This window comes from Wolffia australiana, chromosome 2 (genome assembly GCF_029677425.1).
Source record: "Wolffia australiana isolate 7733 chromosome 2, ASM2967742v1".
Classification (NCBI taxonomy): Eukaryota; Viridiplantae; Streptophyta; class Magnoliopsida; order Alismatales; family Araceae; genus Wolffia; species Wolffia australiana.
The window spans coordinates 23,470,377-23,496,792 of record NC_135836.1 but is presented as its reverse complement, the minus strand read 5'-3'; the positions used below and the strand labels follow the sequence as shown (position 1 = coordinate 23,496,792).

Sequence of the window (26,416 nt, the reverse complement as noted above, 5' to 3'; positions counted from 1 at the left end):
AAGAGATTCTTGATGTGATTCCGACGGATCTGCACGATCAGCTCGATCTTGCCAGGAAGATCACATCCATGGTGATCCGAGGGATTGATGAACGGATGTTTGCCCTAAACCAGAATATCTTATCTCAGATGAAGATTTTGTCGCAAAGGAGTCCTCTGCGATCCAGCTGCCACTGAAGAATGGCAAAGGCTTCGGAGATTGTAGTCTCCATGAGATGGACGCAGGATCGAAGAAGAAGAGTTCCATCACTTCATCTCATGAGAAAATCATGGACGGTGGTGATGCCAGAGTCCGTCCTCTGGCCAAGACTTTTCTTCCGTTAATCTCACGGGCGCCAAAGATTCTCTCCTCCGCTATCAGAAAGTGCCGCTTGGAGGAGGATGAATCTGCGGTGGAGTTTCTCTCAAAGTATTGACTTGTGCTGGACTTGTGAAATCTCCAGGAGGTTTGACTTTCCAGAGCCAATATTATAGGCCTGTATGTGGTTGTGTTCAGTTTCAGAAGCACTGTTTTTCCTATATGTAGAGAAGGCATTTTTTTATTTTCAAAGTGTGCGCTGGATGAATGCCTTTTGAGACAGAGGACTTGCAACTCTGACAGAAAAGATGAAGAATTTTTTGAGGCTCTTTCTAGCTGTTTAAGCCAATTTTCTTCATTACATCTGGAGCAAAACATTTCCTGTTCATGCAGATGTGTCCACGGAAGTATTTCTTTCTTTTCATGCGTTGATGCTTTGGGTTATGTGTGCAACCAGTTGGATAAGTATGTCACTGTAGCTTGGGAGGATTTGATATTTGATGGGATAACTCTGCATTCTGCGGACATTAAATATGCTCACAAGGCACTTTATGGGTTTTGTGTTATTATCCTCAGTAAAATAAATGATAAGTATTAGAAATTGCCCTCCTGTCTCCTTCTACTTCAGCTAGGGTTTCCAAGGGAAAAACAGAAAACAAACAAATTTCGATTTCTCATAGAGCTGGTTTAAATACCAGCTAGCACATTTTAAATGGGCTGGGCCCATTACCTTTAGGTCACTTATTCTCTCATGTGAGAAAATAAGTGACTTGTGCACGTGGCTCCACTTATAGCACATGGCCCACTTACAGATAGAAAAAGACAAAAAAAATAATAAGAGTAAAATAGAAAGGTAACAGAAATGAGATAAAGATGGCTGGCTAAATATGCTCCCAAGGCACTTTATGGGTTTTGTGTTAATATCCTCAGTAAAATTAATGATAAGGATGAAAAGGAAAGACTTTCTTGATGGACAAACAGAAGTTCATCCTACCACCCCGAGACTGATGGACAAACAGAAGTGACTAACAGAAGTTTGGAATGTTATTTGAGGTGTTTCTCCTCGGAACAACCTAAGCACTGGGCGAAATGGCTATCCTGGGCAGACTATAGCTATAACACGTCATTCCACACGGCCATCAAAATGACGCCATTTAGAGCTGTGTATGGCAGAGATCCTCCACATTTGATTAAATACAGAAGCCCAGCGTCCCCAGTAGATTCATTGGACAGTCTTTTACAAGAAAGAGACCGGATTTTAACACTGCTTAAGTCTCATATGGCCAAGGCCCAGCAAAATATGAAGAGACAAGCTGACAAACACAGACGCGAGTTGTCATTTCAATGAGATTGGGTGTATTTGAAAGTTAGACCATATCGCATGAAGTCGCTAGCGAAAGTTCCTGTGAAAAATTAGCTCCACGCTATTTTGGCCCTTATAAAATTACGGAGAAATTAGGATCGGTGGCGTACAAACTGGACCTTCCAAAAACGTGTAGAATTCATCCAGTTTTTCATGTTTCTAAGCTTAAAAAAGCAATTGGCAACAATTCTGCTACCATTGATATTCCAACTAACCTGTCTGATGATTTGGAATGGCAGGTCTACCCTGATTGCATTTTATCATATTGATTCAACAGAGATGGGATGCAAGTGCTTGTAAAATGGAAAAATCTCCCTAACTTTGAGGCCACATGGGAAGATGTCAACTCCCTTCAACGCCAATTCCCCAGTTTTCCAATTGGGGATCAATTGGTTTTCGGAGATGGAAGTAATGATAAGCGCCCTTTGCGCACTTATATGTCAAGAAAGAGAAAGGCAAACAACCTTTCACGTGTGGAGTAAGCCGCACGTGCAAGAATTTGAATAAAGGCGGGTCTTTGGATGGCGGGAAAGAGATATAAATAGAGAAGAGGCTGGCAAGAGGGGGCATCGATCATTCTGCGGAAACTCACGGTCGCTTCAGGAGATTCTCCTGTGCCAGGACCGCCGATCCGGCCGTCCAAGTTCGTCAATCTCGAATCTATCACTCCGAGATATTATCCTCAATCTCTACTCTCATCTTGTATTTCTCTCTCGAACTGGATTTTCTGTGACCATTCTTGATAAAACCTCGCATACTGCGAGTATTCCTGTTGAATCTGCGGTTATTGTCGTATCACTGATTTCAGTCGTGGAATCATCAAGTGGATTATATTCCGTGATTGTTGAATTGTTTAGGGTTCCTAACAATCCCCTACAACATACAATGTACGACAGGGTCTCCAGACAAAATTTATCTCCCAGGCCAAAGCAAAAGTATGGTCCCTCAAGAGGGTCCATTTCTTTCTTCGTGGGGCCTTGCTGGCAGGATACACCACATTGATTGGCTGGAAGCAAGTAGTCGTCAGGGAAGCGCTGGTGAGGTGCGCTGGATTCTTCCAAGTGACAGATTATTAAGGGGACTGAATCTCACACATATATAGAAGCTCCGGGCATTCCAATGGGGTACAGGATCAGACTGGCCCTGGAGGCTTTGGTCAGACCTTTAGGCATACTCAAACATATTGTCTCATATGGCTTGGAGTCGCAGGACCCAAACATAGTGTTGCTGGAGGTGGAGGGTATCCAGGAAGCCATGCGGCCGCTTATCCTTACCTTTTGGGGCATGGAAGGAACTTACGAGATTCGCCTTGCCACAAAATCGCCACTGCCGCCACCACCAGCTAAGAGACAATGCACTGCAAGAGACAGGCAAATAGTTAACAACTTCCTCTGGGGGGGTTTGTCAGCATCCAGAACGAAGATGGTTGCACTAGACGGGAGAAGACAACAACTAGCCATCATTTCACAGATGGAGGACAACCCCAAAGAGATCCCGTAGGGCGAAGGGGACACAGCGCGTTTAAGCCAGCAAAATTAATACAAGAGACATCTGCTGCGAAGGAGACACAAGCGGTAGACATAAGGGAGGAGGGAGGTCCCACGAGTCAAGAGACTGTGCACAGAATGGAGACCCACGCACTAGAAGGGAGACTGTTAGTGAAGGCGAATGGCTTGTATACAAATGAAAGAAGCTAGGCATCCATCATGAGCGGAGAATAGTTGCGCGACAATCTGTTGTTAGCGGCCGAGTGCAAGGCATGCGGTAGCACTAGAGAGGACCAAGGTCTTAAAGGGCCAACTGACCCACAGGGAAAATGCTAGGAGATCCTATGCGCTCCCAACCGTGATGCAACGGAGCCGAATGACTAACAAACTGACATGGAGGGCCCGGTGATAAATAGATTGCACCGAAGGCCAGACTGAAGCTGGCATAGGGCAGTGAAGGGGGAGAAGATTGTTCCCCATGAAATAAATCTCAGAGAATGTTCACAGACTTCGTGACAAAAATAGGTGCGGAGTTGTGGGAAGATATGGGGAGCAACAATGGCGTGTCTTCAGGAAACCATGCTAGAAAAGTGTGAGTCAAGGGAGTGGAATGCAGGGGGAAGAGACTTCCGAGAGGGCTTTCTGGTAGTTAATGAAGTAGGGAGGTTCGGGGGTTTCGTGGTGGCACGGAACGAAGCAATATTCTAAAAAATGGAAACGTGGATGGGTCAGTTTGCTGCTGTAGTCAAGCTGAAACATATGAACGACAACCTTTGAGATGGTGTTAGGCCCCTAACTAGGCGGCATTCCCTGCCCAGAGGCCTGAGTGCCTATTGGGAGGGCGTGTCCGCGTTTGAGACTCACGATATTTAACGACCGAGTCATCTATGGGTAGTGATGCCCAAACCTGATCTTTCAGGCCATTACCCCTGTATGTGGTGATACACTACAGAGGGTGCGTGTGCCCGTTCATGCCCAAGGCGAGACGGATCAGGTGAAGTCCGTGTGTGTTGGACACGCGGGCTGACCAGCGTGAGCGCGCGCACGCCAAGCGCCGCGCGTCAGCGCCAAGCGCCGCGCAGGAGCGAGAAGTGCTGCGCGCGGGCGCGGGACGCGCAAGCCGGGCGGCGTGTCCAGGGTGCAGTGCGCGGAGTTATACGGGGTGCCGCGCAGCGGCCCGTGAGCCGCTGTGCGGGGCGTGGGGTAGGGAGATATCCTGCCAAGAGACTAAGGCATGTGGCATAGTGAGAGCGCCGAGGCGGCATAGAGGGCGCGTAGCGCTCCCGCGGGTAGAGCTTGAGGCGTCGAATGTGTCGGCGTCGCGCAGACTGTGCGCGAAGGTGTCAGCGCGGGTGCTGGTGGCGTGTGTGATCGTCAAGGCACGGGTGGCGTGTGTGATCGCCACGCCCGTGGGTGCGCGGCGCCCAGCCCGGGGGCACATGTGTAGCAACAGAGCGGATGCGCGAGCGCGGAGCGGCGGCCTCAAGGTGGAGAGGCGACAATACCTTGGCGCAATGCGCCTCGTCTTGTTCGTTTGTAACACCCCTCGTCTTCCCCCATGTAATTGTCCCAACTACGATATAACCTTTCATGATATGAATGCAATGACCCTATTCCCTGATGGGGCTGCGTCCCCACGATCTCTTCTAACCCCTTCAATGCGATCTTAAGCAATTGCAAAGACTTCCGCTGCAAGAGATCAAGGCTGCTCAGTGTTTTGCTCCGAGCACTGAGGCCAGCACATGTCAGATTGGAGCAAGAGACCTAGCTCAGGATCTGACCGTGTGACAGATGGTCATAGCCTCGATCTACGTTCCAGTAAATGTCACACGGAGATGTGATCTATGGAGAGAGTTGGCTGATCTAGTGGGCACATCCCACGAGTGACCATTCCTGATGGGAGGAGGCTTTAATGTGCCGTTAGAAGTAAGGGTTCGACCAAACGGTGCTGGAGGGAGAGGCGCCGACTCGGAGGTTTTTTGGGCTTTCATTTCATAGTCATCACTGCATGAAATGGGGCCCACCAATTGCACTTATACATGGAGAAGCACAATGGGCCACAACAAGATGTCGAGATTAGACTGAATTTTGTGTTGGGTAGAGCTGACAGAACAGTTCCCATTAGCGGACGTGAGATCACTCCCACAACCACTATCAGATCATACCCCAATTGTATGGGCTGGAGACGAAGTGGTCAGAAGGCCCACCTACTTCAAGCTAGACAGGTCATGGCTGCAGGTGGCTGAGTTCAAGGAAGAGGTAGAGAGAAAGTGGTCAGCACAAACCCAACTCGGATCCAAAATGGAAACACTAGCCGCCAGAATTCACGGGCAGAGCATCACCTTGTGGAGGTCCGCAAGCACATACAAGAGAACATAAAGCAGACAAGATGCCTTGCGTAGGATTATAGAATTGGATGACCTGGAAGATACTCAGTTTTTGGAAGAAGATGAAGCAAAGGAGCAAAGGAAGTGGAGGGGTGTGGTTGCAGAGGAAGACAAGAAGCTCGAGATGGACTAGAGACAAAGGTCCAAACAACTATGGCTAACTGAGATTCTTCCATCTGGCAGCAAACGAGAGGCAACAAATCAACTCCGTTCAGAAACTGAAGGTGGGAGGTCACGAACATGTCGAGTCACAGTCGATGGGCTGTGCCACTACAGAACACTTCTGCTCTTCTTATAAGAAAGGGTGACGTAACCAGTGGATGTGGTGCGGTAGGGGTGCACAAACGTTGGATCTGGTTCACAAAGCAGAGTTGATCCACCATTTCTCATCGGAAAAGACCAAGAAGGCAAATATAGGACTCAATGGCGAAGGGGCGCCAAGCTCGGATGGTCTACTGGTGTTCTTCTACAAAGAGTTTTGGGAATTGGTGAGGCTAAACGTGATGACCATGTTTGAAGAATTTTGCCAAGGGATCGGCAGTAGGAGAGAATTAATCGGGGATACCTATTTCTCCTACCAAAGCTACAAGATGCTGAAAAAAGCTACAGGATGCTAAAAGAATTGAGAATTTCAGACCAATTTTGCTATCCAACTCCATTTACCTAACTATTGCTCAGGTCTTGGCAAATAATTTGAGGGCAGTGATTGGGGAGCTTGTCGGACCCTCTCAATCAACGTTTACACCGGGCCGTTTATTGGTTGATAGCACAGTCGCGTCGGGAGAGATTTAGCTTCATGGAGAAGGCAAGGGACCAGGAGCTTCATGTGGAAGGTCGGCTTTGCCAAGGCCTACGACACACAAGACTGGAGTTTCTTGTGAGCATCAATGAAGAGGAGGGGTTCCTTGTAGGAATGGATCACATGGGTGAAGAGATGTAAAACATTGCACTCCTTCTCAGCATTGGTGAAAAGGAAGCCAAAAGGCGGGTGTATACAACTACAAAAGATGGTAAGGCAAAGATGCCTCTTTTCCCCTCTACTTTTCTTCCTAGCTGCAGATACACTCACCACATGCACCAATCTAACATGTTCCCATGGTGTCTTGAAGGGATACCAGACAACAAGCTATTCCACTACTGTAGTATGCTGATGACACCACCTTTTTTATAGATGGCTCTGTGGAGGAGGCGGAAAACTTGTCCACCTTACTTGACCTATTTGGAGACTTTTCTGCCTTACAAATCAATCTTGCTAAGTCAGCATTTGTGAGCAGCGGCCTTTCCCAAGAGGTGGAGACGCAACGTGCAGAGACATTGGGTATATTGCTCGGAAGTCAACCTATGAGATACTTGGGCCTACCATTGACCTCAGGGAAGATGACTACGATAGATTGGCAGCCGATAGTAGAGAAGGTCGAGAGATGACTGGAAGGATGGCAAGCCAAGGTACTCTCTAGAGGAGGTCGATTAGTGCTAGTCAGGTCAGTTTTGTCGCCAATTTCCATCTTCCACCTCTCAACGTTCAAGATGCCAGCAAGAATCAGTCAGAGACTCAAAGGCTCAATGCGTCGTTTCTTGTGGAAATGCACCGTTGAGGGCTGGCACTGGTGGCATGGGATATTGTCTATAGACCTACCAAATAAGGAGGCTTAGACGTCCTACACTTACAAAACATGAACCCAACGTTATTAACAAAGTGGGTGACATGTCTCATGCAACCTAGCAGGAACTAGTCATCGAAATTCTGCGGGACAGCTACGGTCGGGTTTAAATTGGGATGAGAAAGCGGCCCCAGGCAGAGGGACATCGCCTTTCAGACAGGGCTTTAGACAGATTTTCCCCCAAGTTGGAGACTTCTTCTCCGCCCGACCAGGAGACGGCTCCCTATTTCGTTTTTGGAAGGATCAATGGTCTTTGGGTGGTATTCCCTCAGCTCTATGCGGTGGCTAGATGCCCTGATGCATAATGGGGGAGTGTTGGGACAACACATGGAATCCAAGGGTAGACGGTGCCTTGTCAGAACAGAGGGTGGGTCATTTCTTGGGCATGCAAGAAGCCTTAATTCAGTGCCGGCCAAGCCATGGAGAATAAGACGGATGGGTTTGGATAGACACTCCAACTTCAGTTCAGAAGGCCTACACGAGAATTTGCCAAGGAAATGAGGACCAATCAATTATCCAAGCATGTCGTGCCATTTGGTGCCTAAAGGTCCTGTTAAAGGTAACGATCTTTTAATGGCTCTTACTGCACAAGAGACTATTGAGACATGTCTTCCACAAACGGATGTATCCAGATCCATCCACGGCATGCGCTTTAAGCACAAGAGGCAACAATAACTGCAACCTTTAATTCTTCGAGTGCCACTTCGTCGGCTTGATTTGGGTCACCCAAGCGCAGCTGGCGGTAAGCGCGACATCGGAGGTGGTTTTTTGGGAGATCATTATGAGAGGGGGCCCTAGGAGGAGGGAAGAGGGGGCCCGAGCGATGACAGTGCTATGGGCAATATGGCTACATCGTAATGAGGGACTATCTAGGGGACTCCTAGAGTACAAGGACAGGCTCGCCCACGAGGTCGAGGGCCTCATGGCATCATAGTTCCCTCGAGGTGTAAACAGATATGGGTGGAGTTGACCATGTAAGAGGAGAGTTATCCTTGAAGACTGGCCCCACACCAACAATACTTTGATGTGTGGCGTTTGTTCACAAGCACCACCTAAGGGATTTGTTTTTTGAAACAAACCACCTAATGGATAAATTCAGCTCTATGGTGGTTGACTGTGTATTTGTGAGATACCCTCAAATCCAGAAAGACTATAAATGCTTCCACCTTATGACAAGAAGGTTCTTTATTTATACAGATGTCACGTTCCATGGAGTGAAATTCTTCTCCACCCAGAAGGGTCCTACCAACATGTTCCCACAATCCAAGTGCATTTATCCAAGTACATGCAATCCTCCAGACCGGTTCCGGGAAAGTGGTGGACAAACAATAACAGTTGATAACTCAAGTGACTCAGAAGATTCTACTATCAGTTGAGACTCAGACTCAATTTTGTTCTAACCATTAAGTTGACATGGAATGTGAAAACCAAGAGGAAGAAGTGGATGATGTTAACGAACCGGAAGTTGCTGGAGATGAAAATGACAGAAGATGGCCTATTGCTTTGACAAAAGGGAAGAGACCTTGTACTCAAAAAGGAAAATATTCCATGTCAAATTTCATTAATACATAGGCATTACACCAGGGTATCGTTCCTTATTAATGGCACTAAACTCTATGACAATACCATATTTGTGACTGTGTGCCATAAAAGATGACAACTGGAAGAGAGCTCTGGATGAAGAAATGGATGCATTGTTGAAGAATGGTACATGTGAGATTTTTAGTGCCCCCCAGGGTAAACAGTGAAGTATCATGCAGATGGATCCATGGAGAGATAAAAGGCCGGCTATTAGCAAAGGTTGCACACGGTCCTATGGAATAGACTACGAAGAAACATTTGCACCAGTTGCAAAGCTCATCACTGTGCGTATCTTAATCGCCTTGGCCGCCAGTCTGGAGTGGAATCTGTATCATTGTGATGTGAAGAATGCCTCCCTCCATGGGGATCTTGATTAATACATTTACATGGAACTGCCACCTTGATATTATGAACAAGAATCTGGACACGGTGTGTAAATTTAAAAAGGCCTTGTACGACTTATAGCAGTAACCACGTGCCTGGTTTGGTAAGCTTTCTTAAAGTATGAGAAACATGGGATACCATCAAGTAATGCTCATTATAAAGTGTTTGTGACGAATTCAGAGGTAGGCAAGGTTTCCATCACGATTGGGTATGTATATCACTTAATTATTTCCGGTGATGATGAACTTAAGAATCACCGATAAAGAGTTAAACTTTCTCAGATATTCGAGATAAAGTCCTTAGGATGACTGAGATATTTTTAGGGCATAGGGATTGCCAATTCAAAGGGTGGAATTTTCATTTCTCAACGTAAGTATGTGGTTGATCTGTTGAGCGAGATGAAGATGGTTGAGTGCAAGCAGTCGTCTGTACCAATTGATCCCAATATCAAATAGGGGCTTTCTGAAGAAGATTCGCCAGTTGACAGAGAAGAATATCAGAGGTTAGTTGACAGACTTATCTACCAGAATCATACACGGATTGGCAAGCCGCATTAAGGTTCTTTCGTGTCTGAAAGGGGCTGTGTCTTTGATACGTACTTTTCAAGAAAATATAAAAGAAGGAGGCTTAACAGCACTGGCCCTATAAGTAAAGACCTGGAGCAGCCCACGAGGACAAGCCATATTTTTCAAGAAGTCGTCGAGGCCCGTCAGCGCGCGGGAAAGGCTGGAGAGCAGGAGAACCCAACGTCCAGAAGGGGATCGAGAGATCCTGGTTCGATACTTTCTTCTATATTCTCTATGATTGTATGCTACATTGTACTAATTGGTGGAATGCTATCATGATCTATCTGACATTTGATCTGATCTGGAATATTCTGACTCTCATCGATACAAAGAGAGTCTCGTTCGATTTTGATTTCTCTTGGATCCCATCAAATGGTATCAGAGCATTGATCCTGCGACATTGACCGCAAAAGAAATTCAGACCGATTATTTTCTCCGAAGAAAACTTCATATCGATTGGCTGACAGTTTCAAGAAAACATATCCTCACTTCCTTACTTTCGATGAATCACCATATCATTTCATCAAGATACAATTGATAGAGTTCGAGAAATATTTGTAGCAAAAGATAACTGGTTCTTGGTTTTTCAAGAAAACGACATCAGCTCATCCATATTTTTCGTGCATCATTATAACTGTCCCTTGAAGGATTCCAAGAAAGATCAGAGGGAAGTAACTGTTTCTTGATTCTAGTATCTTACTACACTCGACGGTGATGGTGCATAAATTCATACTCGTCTGATTCTACTTCAATTCTGCCTTTGATTTGGCATCATGGAAGGGTCAATTGACAAGAAAAAGGGTTTACTAACATAACAACCTGACACTGCTGATATTCTTTCAAACATTTTAGTATAATTGCAGTCGATGAATTCCAAATTGAAAGGTGCAACTCAAGCTCTGATACGATCCTGTACCCCCAAGGGTATCCTAGGCATTTTAGCCTACTAGGGGCACTTTAATCATCTCATGTTTAGGGTAGATTGCTTCCTTCTCTTATAAATATGTATAACCCTCCCTTGAGGAGGGCAGTCAAGAATTAAGGTAAGATCGGCCCCTTGGCTCATTATCTCGGTCCTCCTTGTCTCGGTCCCATCCCCTTGACCGTCCAACGATCCTTTATCCCTGTGATCGTCTCACCGGATCTTCAGCCGGCTCTTCTCCTCTATCCCTGTGATCGTCTCACCGGATCTTCAGCCGGTTCTTCTCCAATCCGATCCCTACCTCTGCCGTTCAGTTCCCTTCTAGACTCCGACGATCCCCGTCCCCGCGATCATCAATCCTTCATCGTGGCATCAGGCGGCTCATCCTTGGTCGATCCCAGCCTCCTCTGTTCGACCCCTCCTATCCTTCCCGTTTCAACTCTCCTACACTGGGAACATCTACCTCGCCTCGCCCTCTGCTCTCCTTCCGATACAAACCTAGACTGAGGTTCTTATCAAGCTCCAACTAGACAAGCAGAAGAACCCAGGAGAAGATGCACACGAGTACCAATTTATCAAGAAGCACGTACAGAAGGAAAATCAGAATTCAGGAAAGGAGATTTGCCATACTTTAATGGTGCAAATGCTCAGCGCTGGTTGAATTGCGAAGAGAGGTTTTTTAAGGTACACCGCATACCTGATTCTGAAAAACTTCATCTAGTGTCGCTGCACATGGAAGGCCCTGCATAGGGTTGGTTTATATATACGGAAGAAAATTTTGGGTTTGACCATTGGGTGGTGTTTGGACAATATTTTGAGAAGAGGTACAAGCTTTCTACCAAATCACTTTATGAACATTTTATGAATCTTCAGCAGACAGGATCAGTATCAGAATACAGATCCGAGTTTGAAGATCTAGCTGCATTTCTTTCACATCTACCTACGGATGTTCATAAGACTGCATATCTTAGAGGGTTACAACCCGACCTTCGAGCTGAACTAAATAAATACAGGCCCTATGGAATACAGGAGATAATGAATTTTTCTTTAGAAGCTGAAAGTAACTTGCAGATTCTAGACAATTGACCTTCAAGAAGGATGATCACTGGGAGCAGTTCTACTTCAAATACTAACTTCTGACAAGGCACCTCATATACTCAATCAGGAAAATATCAGAATAATACTCTGGCGCGAACAGCTGTTTCAACTCTAGTATTAGACCAAATGAATAAACAAGGAAAGAAGAAGTTCACACGGTTATCAACAGAAGAATTTTTACAGAGAAAAGGGAAAGTTTTCCGCTATTAATTGCAATGACTTGTACACACCAGGCCACAAATGTCAGAAGAAAGTGAGCATTTATCTGCTACAAGAAGAAGACGAGGAAGAATTTCAACGCGTTCCAGAAGAAGACCTCATGCAATTAGATGAAGATCCGACGAGTTACAGAATTCTTATGGCAGTGCAGCCACAATCCAACTTTGTTCTTTAAAGATATGGGGATTTCTTAGAGGCCAAAGGGTGAGGAAATTGATTGATGGAGGGGCTACTTTCAACTGCATCTGCAACAAGTTAATCGCCCAGATGAATATTCCAGTACAGACTTATCATAAAATTCTAGTCGTATTAGCTGATGGGTCATTCGGACAGACCACAGGACTCTGCACCAACATACCGTTACAATTCCAGGGACTTTCCATCAAACAGAATATGATCCCTTTCGAATTGGGAAACTTTGATATCATTCCGGGGGTGTTAGCCGATGCCCACTTTCCTATTTCCCTATTTCTCTATTTCGAATTTCCTATTTCTCTCTTTCTATTTCTTACTGTGAGATCGGGAGATCAGAGGGAGAGAAAGATATCGTAAACAAAGATAAACTCGTATATTCATCCATCGAAAAACACATGTTGTACATTAGCTTTTATAGCCGTTTAGACAAGAGGGAAAAATACCCGTTGGACTCCAACGGTCATCTCATGACCATGGGAGTTCAACGGTCACATTAGTAGTCCCATGTGAGCCCAATGGGCCAGTGGAGCTAACACCCCCCCTCAAGTTGGGTATAGATGTTGAACATGCTCAACTTGGACACCAATGCTTGAAAGTGAGGGCCCGGAAGGCCCTTGGTGAGAACGTCGGCAACTTGCTCCAGAGTAGGAATATAGTGTGGGACAATAAACCCATCATCAATATTTTTCTTGATGTAATGGCGGGCTACTCTGGCATGCTTGGTCCGTTCATGTTGGACTGGATTCTTGGCCATGGCAATGGCCGATTTACTGTCAGAATAGAGATGTATCCCTGTTCCAGGGAATAGATGTAAGTCCTGTAAAATGTCTTTGAGCCACATGCCCTCACACACGCCCTTCTTCAAGGCACGGAGTTCAGCCTCAGCACTTGAGAGGGAGACTTCTTTCTGTTTCTGGCTGCGCCAGGTAGCCAGGTTACCTCCAAGAAAGCTGCAATAACCCAAGGTGGATCGGCTGTCCTCAAACGAGCCAGCATAATCCGAATCGGTGTAGAGAACGACACTAGGTTCTCCGCCCCTTCGAAACAATAAGCCTTGCCCAATAGTACCTTTAAGATAAGCAAGAATGCGATCAGCCGCTCTTTGGTGTGACTCCCGGGGGTCACTCATAAACTGACTCAGGGAGTTAACTGCAAATGCGATATCAGGACGAGTATGGTTGAGATATAATAATCTGCCAATAAGTCTCTGAAACGACGTCTTGTTTACGGGAGCATCTTTGTCATGCTGTTCAGTTTTCAGCTTAACATTGATGTCAACAGGGGTAGCAGCTGGACGACAATCTAATTTACCAGTTTCCCACAATAAATCCAAGATATATTTGTGTTGTGACAATAAAATCCCTGTCTTAGAATATGCCACTTCGATACCCAAGAAATAGGTAAGGAGACCAAGAGCCTTAATATCAAATGAGCCAGTGAGATATGTCTCAAGGCGCTGAATTTCATCCGCATCATTTCCCGTGATTATAATATCGTCAACATAGACAATAAGAATAGATATCTTTCCTTGCGCACTATGCTTGATGAATAAAGTATGGTCGCCTTCACTCTGAAAGAATCCAGCAGATAGCATGGTTTTGGAAAATTTTCCAAACCAGGCACAAGGAGATTGTTTGAGACCATATAGAGATTTCTTGAGATGACATACATCCCCCAAGTTTGTGCCTAAAGAATACCCAGGAGGAGGGGACATATATACCTCCTCTTCCAACTCCCCATGTAAGAAAGCATTCTTAACATCATATTGATACAACTTCCAATCAAATAATGCTGCCAAAGCAATTAAGACTCGAATAGTATTTAACTTGGCGACAGGAGCGAATGTTTCATGATAATCAATACCGTATGACTGAGTATATCCCCGGGCAACTAGACGAGCCTTATACCTTGCAATGGAACCATCCGAATGATATTTAATAGTAAAGACCCATCTGCTGCCGACCAGTTTTTTTCCAGCTGGGAGAGGACCCATTACCCATGTGCCATTTCTCTCAAGGGTTTCCATTTCCTCATCCATAGCATTCTTCCATTCGTTGGACGACATAGCTTCTTTAACAGACTGTGGAACCGACACGGTCATTAGAGCTTGAATTATTTTATTATACTCAGGGGAAATCTGAGTATAGGAAACATAGTTGCTAATTGGATACCGCTTTGTCTGTGTACATGCCCGAACACCTTTGCTAATAGCAATAGACCAGCCATGATTGCCGGGTATATATTCATCAACTGCTTCATCAATTCTCGGAGTACTTTCTGAGACAGCTAGAGGTTCCTCACCTTGAGTATGAGTTAAAAAAGGTTCTGCCATATGCTGCTGACTCACGTTGGACGGTACAGAGATCTCTTGACTCCCATTGTCGCCGAGCTCCTGAACCATTGGGTCAAGATTGCTGTCCAACCGGCTTTCGGAATCATAAAACATCCTTGCCTCATCGAAGGAGGCGTCTGCTGTGACATAGAGGCGTTTTGAGCTGGGATGATAACATCGGTATCCCTTTTGAGTAGAAGAATAACCCAGGAGTAAGCACTTTAGCGCCCTGGGATCCAATTTTCCTGCATGATGAGCATGTACATACACAATACAACCAAATATCTTGGCTGGCAGATTAGTCCTTAAACATAAATGAGGAAATTCAGAAGACATAAGATCAATCGGGGCAGAAAAATTCAAAGTTCTAGAAGCAGTGCGATTTATGAGATGTGTAGCCGTTGCAACTGCTTCACTCCAGTATTGTTTAGGACAATTGCCTTGAAATAAAAGGGCTCTGGCTGCAGACATGATATGGCCAATTTTTCTCTCAGCGAGACCATTCTGTTGAGGAGTATTCACACATGATGACTGGTGCGCAATTCCCCTATCGCCTAGATACGTGTTTACTTCTCCGGAGAAGTATTCTTTAGCATTATCGGTCCTTATCTGTCGCACCTTTCTTCCAAACTGAGTATGTATCATTTCGCAAAAAAGGATAACGACTGATGGAACTTCAGATTTGGATTTCAGTAGATAGACCCACGTATGTCTGGTGAAATCATCCACAAACAAAATAAACCATCTGTGCTGGAAGAGGCCAGTGGTGGAACAAGGTCCCCATACATCACTATGAACACATTCAAATGCAGCGGAAGATCTATGATTTGAAACAGGAAAAACGGTTCTTTTATGTTTAGCAAATTGACAAGACTCACAAATCAGATCGTCAATGATAATCCCCTTAAACAGGTTGGGGTATACATGTTTCAAAAGGGAAAATGAAGGATGTCCTAGTCTCCGATGGAGGAGGATGAACCGTTCAGCGCTCTTGGTATTGTAGACCACCCTGTGGTTATCATCCTCCTCTAGGTCGTCTAGTAGGAGAAGTCCCCCTTCCTGTCTAACAGACGAAATCTTCTTCCCGGTGTCCTTTATGCACAAAAAACAAGAATCGGAGTCGAGGGTAAATCTCCATCCAGTGTCAACAACCAACTGTGTTAAGGAAAGTAAGTTTGCTTTTAATTCAGGTACGTGTAAAACATCCTTTAGTATTACTCCTTTGATAAAAACTGTCCCTCTTCCTTCAACCCTTAAAATCCCATCATTTGCGGTAAAAACCTTATGATTGCTGGAAACCGAGTCATATGATTGAAAAAGGGATCTTTGGGGTGACATGTGACCTGTCGCCCCTGAATCCAAAATCCAAGATGATGATATAGGACTAACATTATTGTAAGTAGTGAAAGCAAAGTGCTCACCTGATCTGGCTAATGAAGTGGAGCTTATCTTCTGTAGAATCTTGCTCATCTCGGATTGGATGAGTTTTTGAATTTCTCCCCCATCATTGCTCTTCTTGGTGGAGGGTTCTCCCCCTTCACTTGCAACATATGCCTTTTTCTGGTCTCTTGGCACCCAGAGACCTTTTCGGATCTGCTCCTCCTTCCAGGCCAGTTTTCTGCAGTCCTTTTTTACGTGGCCTTCCTTCCTGCAATAGCCGCAAACGAGTGGTTCTGGAGGATTACCTTCCTTTGGAGTTACTTTAGGAATCTGTGGAGAAGGCGCCCAAGAGCTTGAATTATTTCGTGGCTCACCCCTTTTGGCTAGGTGAGCTACCGAGGTCGGAGTAGTAGAGTCTTCATCTTTAAGCGTCAATTTTCTCCGCCGTTCTGCTCCTTGCAGTTCGGAGATAGCTTCTGCTAGTGTTGGAAATCTTTCTCGATGAAGAAGTTGGCTTCGTAAATTTTCGTATTCGGGGTTTAAACCCATCAAAAAGGTGAGTGTTCTGAACTTGACCTCTCGGAGATAAGATAGTGAATTCTTATCTCCAGTGGGCCAGAGAAGATCTAGTTCTCTCCAAATAGCTTTGAGCTTTGCTGAATATGAGGATATGGACATACTGCCTTGCTTCAGTGTTCTCTCCTGTTCCCGGAGGTCAAAAACACGAAAGTCGCTGTGGGTCTCTACACATGATTTATTAATTTCTTCCCAAAGATCTCGAACGCAGTCTATAAGAATATAGTCATCTCATTGTTCTTCTTCCATATTCCGGATCATCCAATTCACAATAAAGGCCTCCTCCGACTCCCAAATATATAATTTTGGATCCTCCTCTGAAGGGGCATCCTCCGTTAGATGTTTGCCCAAGTACGCAGCTTTGAGAGACCTTTGAGCAAGGGTAACCCATTTCTGCCCATTGAGCCCATTATATTTCATATCCAGATCAGGTAGTATCAACCTGTTCTGGGTTGTAATATCTGTCTCTTTGATAGTAGAAGTTGACGTCTCTAATTCCCTTTCCAACGTCTTGGACCGAGATTTGCCTCCCATGGAATCTAAGCAATTGGTAAATAAAGTGGGGTAGATGAAGAGTTACCGGTCAAAGACAGTTGACGATGGTTGCTCGAAGAAGACGCGTGCGCCGAATGAATACGGCCCGAAGTAAGTAAAAATAGCCGAATGGGTACGGCAACAGCTGAGAAAAAGAACTGCAGAACACCGTCAGGCACAGCTTCCCGTCCGAAATAAGGTGACTGCCCAAAATAGAAGAAAAATCGCCGACTGGATACGGCACCAGGTGAGGAAAAACTGCAGAGCACGGTTGAGAAAGATTCTACGGCCGAAATCTGGCTATTTTCCGTCCGAAAGCTGCCGAAAAACTGCCGAGAGCAGATCTACAACCGAAATCTGGCTTCACAGGTTCGTTGATAACGATTTCCGTAGGCACAGGAGGTTACGAACGCAGAGCTCCGCCGAGAATAGCTCAACGGATGGGAACAGGTACGATTTCAGGACGACAGAAACACGTCGTAGGGTTGACGAGATCGATTTCCTTCGGAGAGTAGGGTTCCGCGAGAAAGCTTCCAAATTCTCACGGTCTTTCAATCTTTCGAAGCAAAAGAAAATTTTTTGGATTCGCTCTGATACCATGTGAGATCGGGAGATCAGAGGGAGAGAAAGATATCGTAAACAAAGATAAACTCGTATATTCATCCATCGAAAAACACATGTTGTACATTAGCTTTTATAGCCGTTTAGACAAGAGGGAAAAATACCCGTTGGACTCCAACGGTCATCTCATGACCGTGGGAGTTCAACGGTCACATTAGTAGTCCCATGTGAGCCCAATGGGCCAGTGGAGCTAACACTTACTATTCCCTATTTCTATTTCTTACTATTTCCTGTTTCTCTCATTGCAGGATCTGTATTTATACAGATTCTGCAAGTTAATGAGATGAGGCTTTTTGTCTTCCTCTTCTTCCAAACCCTAGCCGCCAGGAGTGAGAGAGGGAGATTACAGGTTCCAGAAGGGATCCTGACATGGTATCAGAGCCCTAATCCGGGGCATTCTGCTGTGTTCACCTGCAGTGATTTTGGCCTGCTTGGAACAAGGAGCGCCTGGTCATGGCCAACGCGGAGATGAGCCAAGTTTCATCAGGAAAGATGGTGTCTCTTCAAGACCATGAGAGAGCTCCACAGATTACTTTTCCCAAAGTTCCTGAGTCGGTGAAGTATGATGGCTTAAACCTACTTCACTGGAGTCAGTATGTCGAGTTGATTCTTGATGGACTGGGACTCCTTGACCACCTCACTAGGGTGGTCGATTCTGAAGATCCAAACTACAGAGTTTGGAAGCAAGAGGACTCACTGGTTCATGCTTGGCTCTTGGGCAGCATGGCTGGGGAAAGATTCAAGAAATTTCTGTTCCTGAAGACTGCAAAAGGAATATGGGACCATGCACAGAGGAGTAGCTCTAATTGAGGCATTGACTGGCGCATCTACAGCTTAGTTACTCGTGCTACTAACTTGGTGCAGGGAGAGGGGTCCGTGGACGAATATTCAACTGAATTAATAGCCCTTTGGCGGGAGATCGACCACTGCAGGCCAATTCTGAATCCTGAGTCACCAGAATGGCAGTATGTGATGAAGGATCGTCTCTACAAGTTTCTCATGGGCCTCAACATGGAGTATGAGGCGTTGAGGAGCCAGATCTTGCACAGAGAGAGAGTTCCAAATCTTGAAGAGGCAATCAGTATCGTTCTAGATGAAGAGATGAGGCTACAACAGCTGGTGGAGCCTGGAAAGGGAGAGACTACAGCCTTCTTGACTAAGAAAAAAGATGGAGTTCTTCCACGCCCTACTGTACCAGAGACTAAAAACAGCAACTCCAACCAGCAGGGTAACCAATTCAAAACTCAGCAGGGACATGTGAAGAAAGGAGATGAGAAGGATGATCTATTCTGCACCTACTGCAAGCGCTGGCGACATACTCAAGACATGAGCTGGAAGCTGCATGGGAAACCAACTCAACAGGGGAAGGCTTATACAACCACTCATTCGCAAACTGAACCCCAAAAATCTTCAGCAGCCGAGTGTGTGAAGCCTACTTCCTCAGGCCAACTGGGCGAGCTGGAGAAGTTGGAGGAGGATTTTGAAAAACTGAAGAGCATGTTGAGCTCCGCGTCACTCGTCCACTCCGGTGAGGCTAAGGCCTACTTTGGTGATGCACATATTTTTTCTAAGTCAAGAAGGACATTATGGGTCATTGACTGTGGGGCAACAGATCATAGGCCCCCAATGTTTCTAAATTTCTTAACTATAGACCTATTGATGGTCAAAGGAGGGTGTTAACAGCTGGAGGAGAAGCATTGCAGGTTACAGGTATCGGTGATCTAGAGGTTCATCCTCTAGGAAGGCTAAGGAATGTATTACATGTTCCACTGCTGAAGGCACACTGAATTTCACCTCAGCGTTTAGTAAAAGAGCTTCCTTACAGATTTATACTTGACAATGATGACTGTTATTTCTATGATAAGGTGGTGGGCCAGAAGACTGGACGTGTTAAGGCTAAGGATGGATTGCTGTTTTTTGAAGAAGAAGGAGCAACGTGTTTCTCCACTCTGCAGTCTGTCTGGGATGGAAGGGGGAGAGCACATGAAGCTGCTCAAATCTTGCTTTATCATTCCAGTTTTGGCCATCCTTCTTTTGGCTTGTTAAAGACCTGGTTTCCTTCTCTATTTAAGGATGTTAAGGTTGAAAAATTATCTTGCGATGCCTGTCAACTGGCAAAACATAAAAGAACCTCATTAAATCATATTGGGAGGAGTGATACCCCACTTTATCGCATTCATAGTGATGTATGGGGTCCGAGACCAATAACAAGTATATCTGGTCACCGGTGGTTTCTTATATTTGTGGATGATGCCACAAGATTTACGTGGGTGTATTTGCTCAAGTCCAAGATGGAAGTTGGTCAGACTGTTAAAATCTTTATGGAAATGATAAAGAATCAATTTGGGGTCACTGTGAAAAGATTCAGATCTGATAATGCATGTGATTACTTTAACATGTTTTTGTCCCACTATTTTCAACAGAATGGGATCATTCATGAATCCTCCTGCGTTAACACCCCCCAGAAGAATGGTCTAGCAGAGAGACGTATAGGCCATATTTTGGGAATGGCAAGGACATTATTGCTTCATAATCATGTTCTCACCTCAGTCCACCTGATAAACCGGACCCCTTCAAAAGGGCTTCTTTATCGAAGTCCACTGGAACTTCTTTCAGGGATGTTTGAGCAGGTTGATCTGAAGACAGGACTCAAGCCCAGAGTCTTTGGGTCGGTGGCATTTGTTCATGTCCACAATCAAGGGTGAGGAAAATTTGACCCAAGGGCCATTAAATGTGCTATGGTTGGCTACTCATTCTCTCAGAAGGGGTACAAATGTTTTCATCCCACAACTGATAAATTCTTTATTTCAGCAGATGTAACCTTCGATGAGATCCAGTCATATTTCCACAAGAGCAACCCGAAGCCATCAGGAAGTGACAGTACATGGTTAGAATGGATGCCCTCAAGTGTTGAAGCAGAGAGCCCCCAGTCAGGCACAAGTACATCTGAGAAACCAAGCTTGTCAGAAACCGAAGCTGATATTGGCCAGATTGAACCTGTTGAGATTACTTCGGTGGACACGGAATCAGAGAAGTTGAAGAAGGTAACTATAATACACAACCTGAGCCTGAGAAAGCAAGTGATCAAACAACTCCAGCAGATCAGTATTATTGGCCTATAGCCCTTCGAAAGGGTGTAAGAAGCTGTACCAAGAAGACTATTTACCCAATGTCCAATTACTTGGCCTATAACAGATTGTCACCTCAGTACCAGACTTTCCAGAGTAACCTGGTGGATGTGGTGATCCCACGATCTGTAGAGGAGGCCTTGTCTATGCCAGAATGGAAAGCAGCAATGGACCTCGAAATGCAGGCCTTGGGAGACAACCACACATGGGATCTAGTACATTTACCTGCGGGAAAGAAAGTTGTGAGATGCAAATGGGTGTATTCACCAAAGTACAACTCTGATGGAACATTGGAGAGGTATAAGGCTCGGCTGGTGGCAAAAGGCTTTACTCAGTCATATGGGATAGACTATTTTGATACATTTGCATCAGTGGCAAAATTGAATGCAGTCAGGATACTATTGCACTGGCAGCTCATTTCAGCTGGGGAATATTTCAGTATGATATGAAGAATGCATTCCTGCATGGTGAACTTGATGAAGAGGTGTATATGTCCCCTCCACCTGGATATAATCTGTCTACTGATGGACAAATGGTGTGTAAACTGAAGAAGGCTCTATATGGACTAAAACAGCCACCTCGAGCTTGGTTTGGGAAGTTTACAAGGTCTATGAAGCAGCTGGGATATCTTCAAAGTAATGCAGATCACACTATGTTTTTCAAGCACAGTAAAGATGGAAAATTGACTATTCTACTAGTCTATGTTGATGATATCATAGTCACTGGCAGTGACATAGAAGAGACTAGAAGACTGGGTCGATGTCTATCTCAGGAATTCGCAATTAAATCACTTCGGACCCTACGTTATTTCCTGGGAATAGAAGTGGCTCACTCCAAGGAAGGTATCTGCCTTTCACAACACAAGTACATACTCGACTTGTTGAAGGAAACAGGCAAGACTGCCTGCAAACCAGCAGCTAATCCCATTGACCCCAATGTGAAACTTGGAAGAGGAGAGGACAGTGCACCTGTTAATCGAGAAGCTTATCAAAGACTTATTGGGAAGATGATTTATCTCAATCACACTCGCCCAGATATTGCCTTCGCTGTGGGAGTATTGAGTCAGCATATGAATGATCCAAGAGAGATTCACCTACAGGCAGCTCATCGAGTCTTGGCATACCTGACGAGGACAGTGGGGCAAGGACTTCTATTCCGACGGACTGGTAATATATCAGTAAATATCTATACAGATGCAGATTTTGCAGGGTCAGTGATTGATCGAAGGTCAACTTCTGGTTATTGTTCTTTTATTGTGAAGTCTGGTAACATGGAGAAGTAAGAAACAACAGGTTGTTGCGAGATCAAGTGCAGAGTCAGAACTCTGAGCACTTGCCCAGGGCATATGTGAAGGACTGTGGATTAAGTGCATCTTGACAGAGCTACGAATCAAGGAAGAAGACCCAATTAAAGTGTATTGTGATAATAAGTCAGCAATTGCCATTGTTAAGAACCCTGTCCAACATGAGAAGACCAAACATATTGAGATTGATCGACATTTTATAAAGGAGAAGATTGAAGCTGGTATTGTTACTATTGACTATGTTGGATCTGCTGATCAAGTAGCAGACATCTTTACTAATGGACTACCTGGCCCGGGAGTACACAGGCTAGCCACCAAGCTGGGCATGACTAACATACATACCCAACTTGCGGGGGGGTGTTAGCCGATGCCCTCTTTCCTATTTCCCTATTTCTCTATTTCGAAATTCCTATTTCTTCCTTTCTATTTCTTACTATTTCCTGTTTCTCTCATTACTGGGCCTGGCCCATTACGAATGTAACTGTTACTGGATCTGTATTTATACAGATCCTGCAAGTTAATGAGATGAGGCTTTTTGTCTTCCTCTTCTTCCAAACCCTAGCCGCCAGGAGTGAGAGAGGGAGATTACGGGTTCCAGAAGGGATCCTGACATAGGCATTCCTTGGCTCAGGTCTTTGAGTTGGTTTCATTCCAACTACGATCATCTTATGTTGAAGATTTTCTAGCAAGGGCAGATTATCACCATTAAGTCAGACCCAGAATTAAATGGGAAGAGGCACTCTTCCTTTGAAGATGAAAGGGCTAATGAGGACTGGATAAATTCCATTCGACATGTGCATTGGATAAATCAACAACATCTTATTGCCACTACTGAGGTAAACTCTCTCAACATAGCTTCATATCTGCATGGGTTTCACTCGAAATTCTCATCAGTATTTGAAAAACCCCGAGAGTTACCACCTTCTAGAGAATGTGATCATAAAATTCACCTAATCCCTGGATCAACACCAGTCAACATGAGACCCTATAGATATTCTTATCTACACAAAAATGTCTTAGAAGTTTTGAAACAAGAACTGCTAGACATGAACATCATCAAACCCTCGAATAGCTGTTTCTCAAGTCCAGCATTGTTGGTAATAAAGAAAGAGGGAGGTTATAGATTATTCATTGATTATAGAGCTCTAAACAAGATGACAGTTCCTAATCGTTTTCCAATACCAATTGTGGATGAATTGCTGGAAGAGTTACATGGAATGTCCGTTTTCTCAAAATTGGATCTCAGATCTGGTTATTATCAAGTGAGAATGGATCCCTCAGACATCCATAAAACTGCTTTCAGAACACATCAGGGTCATTATGAATTCAATGTCACGCCTTTTGGACTTTCTAATGCCCCGGCTACTTTCCAATCTCTCATGAATACAATTTTTAAAAAGTATCCACGATATCCTGATATACAGTCGAGATATCAATCAGCATGAAGAACATTTATCAACAGTTTTTGAAATATTAGCCCAAAATAGCCTACACGTCAAACCTGAGAAATGTCAATTTGGGCGAACATATGTGGAGTATTTGGGGCACGGGATTTCGATTGCGGGAGTTTCCACTGATCCATCAAAAATAGAAGCCATTTCACAAGGGCAGTCGCCCACAACAATAAAACACTTAAGGGGTTTTCTGGGTTTAACAGGTTACTACAGAAGGTTTGCACATAAATATGCTGAAATAGCTCATTCACTTACTGCATTACTGAAAAAGAATTCATTTAGATGGTCAGATGAAGCAGAAATCACATTTCAGAATTTAAAGACAGCTTTGTCATCAGCTCCAGTACTTCAGCGACCAGATTTTTCTCTACCTTTTTCATTAGAGACTGATGCATCTGGTCAAGCAGTGGGGGCGGTTTTACAACAAAAATCTCATCCAATTGCATATTTCAGTAAAATTCTTTCTCCAAGAGCTAAATCCAAGTCTGCATACAAAGAGAGTTAATTGTTGTGGTATGGGCTACCCAAAAATGGAAGCACTATCTTATGTTCCAGAAATTTTCTACATAGACCAAGCAATTCAGTTTGAGATTTCTATCTGAACAAAAAGAAGTTCCTTTGCACTACCATAAGTGGTTATCTAAACTCCTTGGTTTTAATTTTGATATTCACTAGAAGGCAGGAAAGAAGATTGTGGTAGCAGATGCCCTTTTCAGATCTATAATCGAAGAAGAGGGTGTGTGTTGCTCACTTACAGTCATACACTGGTATGACAAGTCCACCGTCGAACATGAAATCCGTCAGGATCCAAGGTTCTCTAAAATCAAGAGTACACTATCTAGCAAGATCCAGAAGCTGTTCTTAATTACTCTATTTGTCAGGGACTCCCTTGTTACAAAAATCGCATTATGCTTACTGAAAAATCATCTTTAATACCCTTGGTATTGAAAGAATTTCATGATTTGAGAATAGGAGGGCATGGGGATTTCGGAGGACTATTAAAAGGCCATCTCAACAAGTATTCTGGAAGGGAATGAGGAAGGTGACCAAGACATATGTCAACCAGTGTCACATATGTCAACAACGCAAAGCATCAACACTATCACCATGGGGCCTTCTGCAACCACTTCCTATTCCAAATCAGATATGGGAAGATATTTCTATGAATTTGCACATCGTCCGATTTTCGCACCGACCCCTGTGCGGTGGGCGGTGCGGTGTGCGAAAATCGTGTGCGAAAATGCGCACAACCGCATTGCACATGCGCCCAACCGCACGAGCGCGATCCGCTCGCACGGTTTGGCGCATGTCTACACTGTTTTTCCTCAGAGAATCCAAAAAAATGGAGCCAGTGGCTTCATTGGGCAGAATATAACTACAACACTTCCTTCCATACATCCATCGGTACATCCCCATTCAAGGTGGTCTACGGAAGGGATCCTCCCTCATTACCCAGATATGGGTCTCCAGCATCCCCATTCGACTCTATTGATCAATTATTAATAGACAAGAGATTTAATGCTCACAAATCTCAAGACACATTTGACTAAATCCCAATCTAGAATGAAAGCACATGCTGATGAACATAGAAGAGATGAATCCTTTAAAGAAGATGAGTTGGTTTATCTGAAATTTCGACCTTTACAAAATGAAGACTTTAGCAAGGAAGGCTTTTAAAAAGTTAGGCCCAAAATATTTTGGCCCATACAAAATCCTTAAAAAGATTGGTCAGGTTGCATATCGCCTAGATCTACCGTCATCATCAACATTGCATCCAGTATTTCATGCATCGTTACTAAAATGAGAACTGGGAGATTCACATATAGCACAACCTCTTCCTTCTTTTCTAACTTCAGAGCTGGGATGGCAGGTTTTTCCAGAGGAAATTCTTCAAACCAGACAAACTTCGTGTGGGCTGGAAGTGTTAGTAAAGTGGTCCAACTTATCACAATGCGAAGCAACATCAATGAGAGGGAGCACAATTACTTCACAATTCCTTTCCTCAATTCAAGCTTGAGGACAAGCTTAAAGTCCATGGAGGGAGTATTGATAAGTACTTTTCAAGAAAATATAAAAGAAAGAGGCTTAACAGCATTGGCCATGCCACGTCAGCCTGTGGACACTAATAGGGTCAACGACCCTATAAGTAAAGACCTGGAGCAGCCCACGAGGACAAGCCATATTTTTCAAGAAGTCGTCGAGGCCCGTCAGCGCGCGGGAAAGGCTGGAGAGCAGGAGAACCCAACGTCCAGAAGGGGATCGAGAGATCCTGGTTCGATACTTTCTTCTATATTCTCTATGATTGTATGCTACATTGTACTAATTGGTGGAATGCTATCATGATCTATCTGACATTTGATCTGATCTGGAATATTCTGACTCTCAATTTTCTTTTCTCCTGGATCCTATCAGTCTTGGACTCTTCTTCGGCTAAGGTGGAGGAACCTATTTGGAGATATTCATGGATGCAGATTATGTACGATCTGTGGTCAATCAACAACCTACTACAGGGAATAATGCTTTTCTCGGTGAAAAGTTAGTCATATGGAGGAGAAAAAAACAGCCGTAGTTGCATGTTCAAGTGCAGAAACAGAGTATAGATTAGTGGCAAAAGGAATGTGTGAAGCTATTTGGGTCAGGAGTCTGCTTGAAGAAGATGGAATCTCTCTCACAGGTCCAGCTTCTACGTATTGTGATAGCAAGGCAGCAGTTGATATTGCACATAATCCTGCAGCATGATAGAACCACACATGTTGAAATTGATAGGCATTTTTTCATAAAACAAAATAATCAGGGAACATCCAGTTGGAGCATGTGAAGTCGATAGACCAGGTGGCAGATATGCTGAGCAAAAGGCTGCCTGGAACAGTATTCAGTCAGCTCAGTGACAAGATGGACATCTGAAGAATCTATGCACCAGCTTGAAGG

General features: G+C 44.5%; 1 protein-coding gene across 4 annotated transcripts in view; it reads right to left on the bottom strand.

Annotated features, from left to right (window-relative positions):
• LOC144700149 (DENN (AEX-3) domain-containing protein) overlaps positions 1–26,416 on the bottom strand; it is a 39,112-nt gene that overhangs the window by 9,933 nt on the left and 2,763 nt on the right. Inside the window, exon 2 of one of the 4 annotated variants that reach the window (XM_078571562.1) lies at positions 11,457–23,973. The exons of the other annotated variants lie outside the window; for them this stretch is intronic. Within the exon in view, the coding sequence (XP_078427688.1) occupies positions 12,690–16,550 (3,861 nt within the window). The 5' untranslated portion in view covers positions 16,551–23,973 and the 3' untranslated portion in view covers positions 11,457–12,689. Of the gene's footprint in view, positions 1–11,456; positions 23,974–26,416 lie in introns of those variants that run through there. 4 annotated transcript variants of the gene reach the window in all.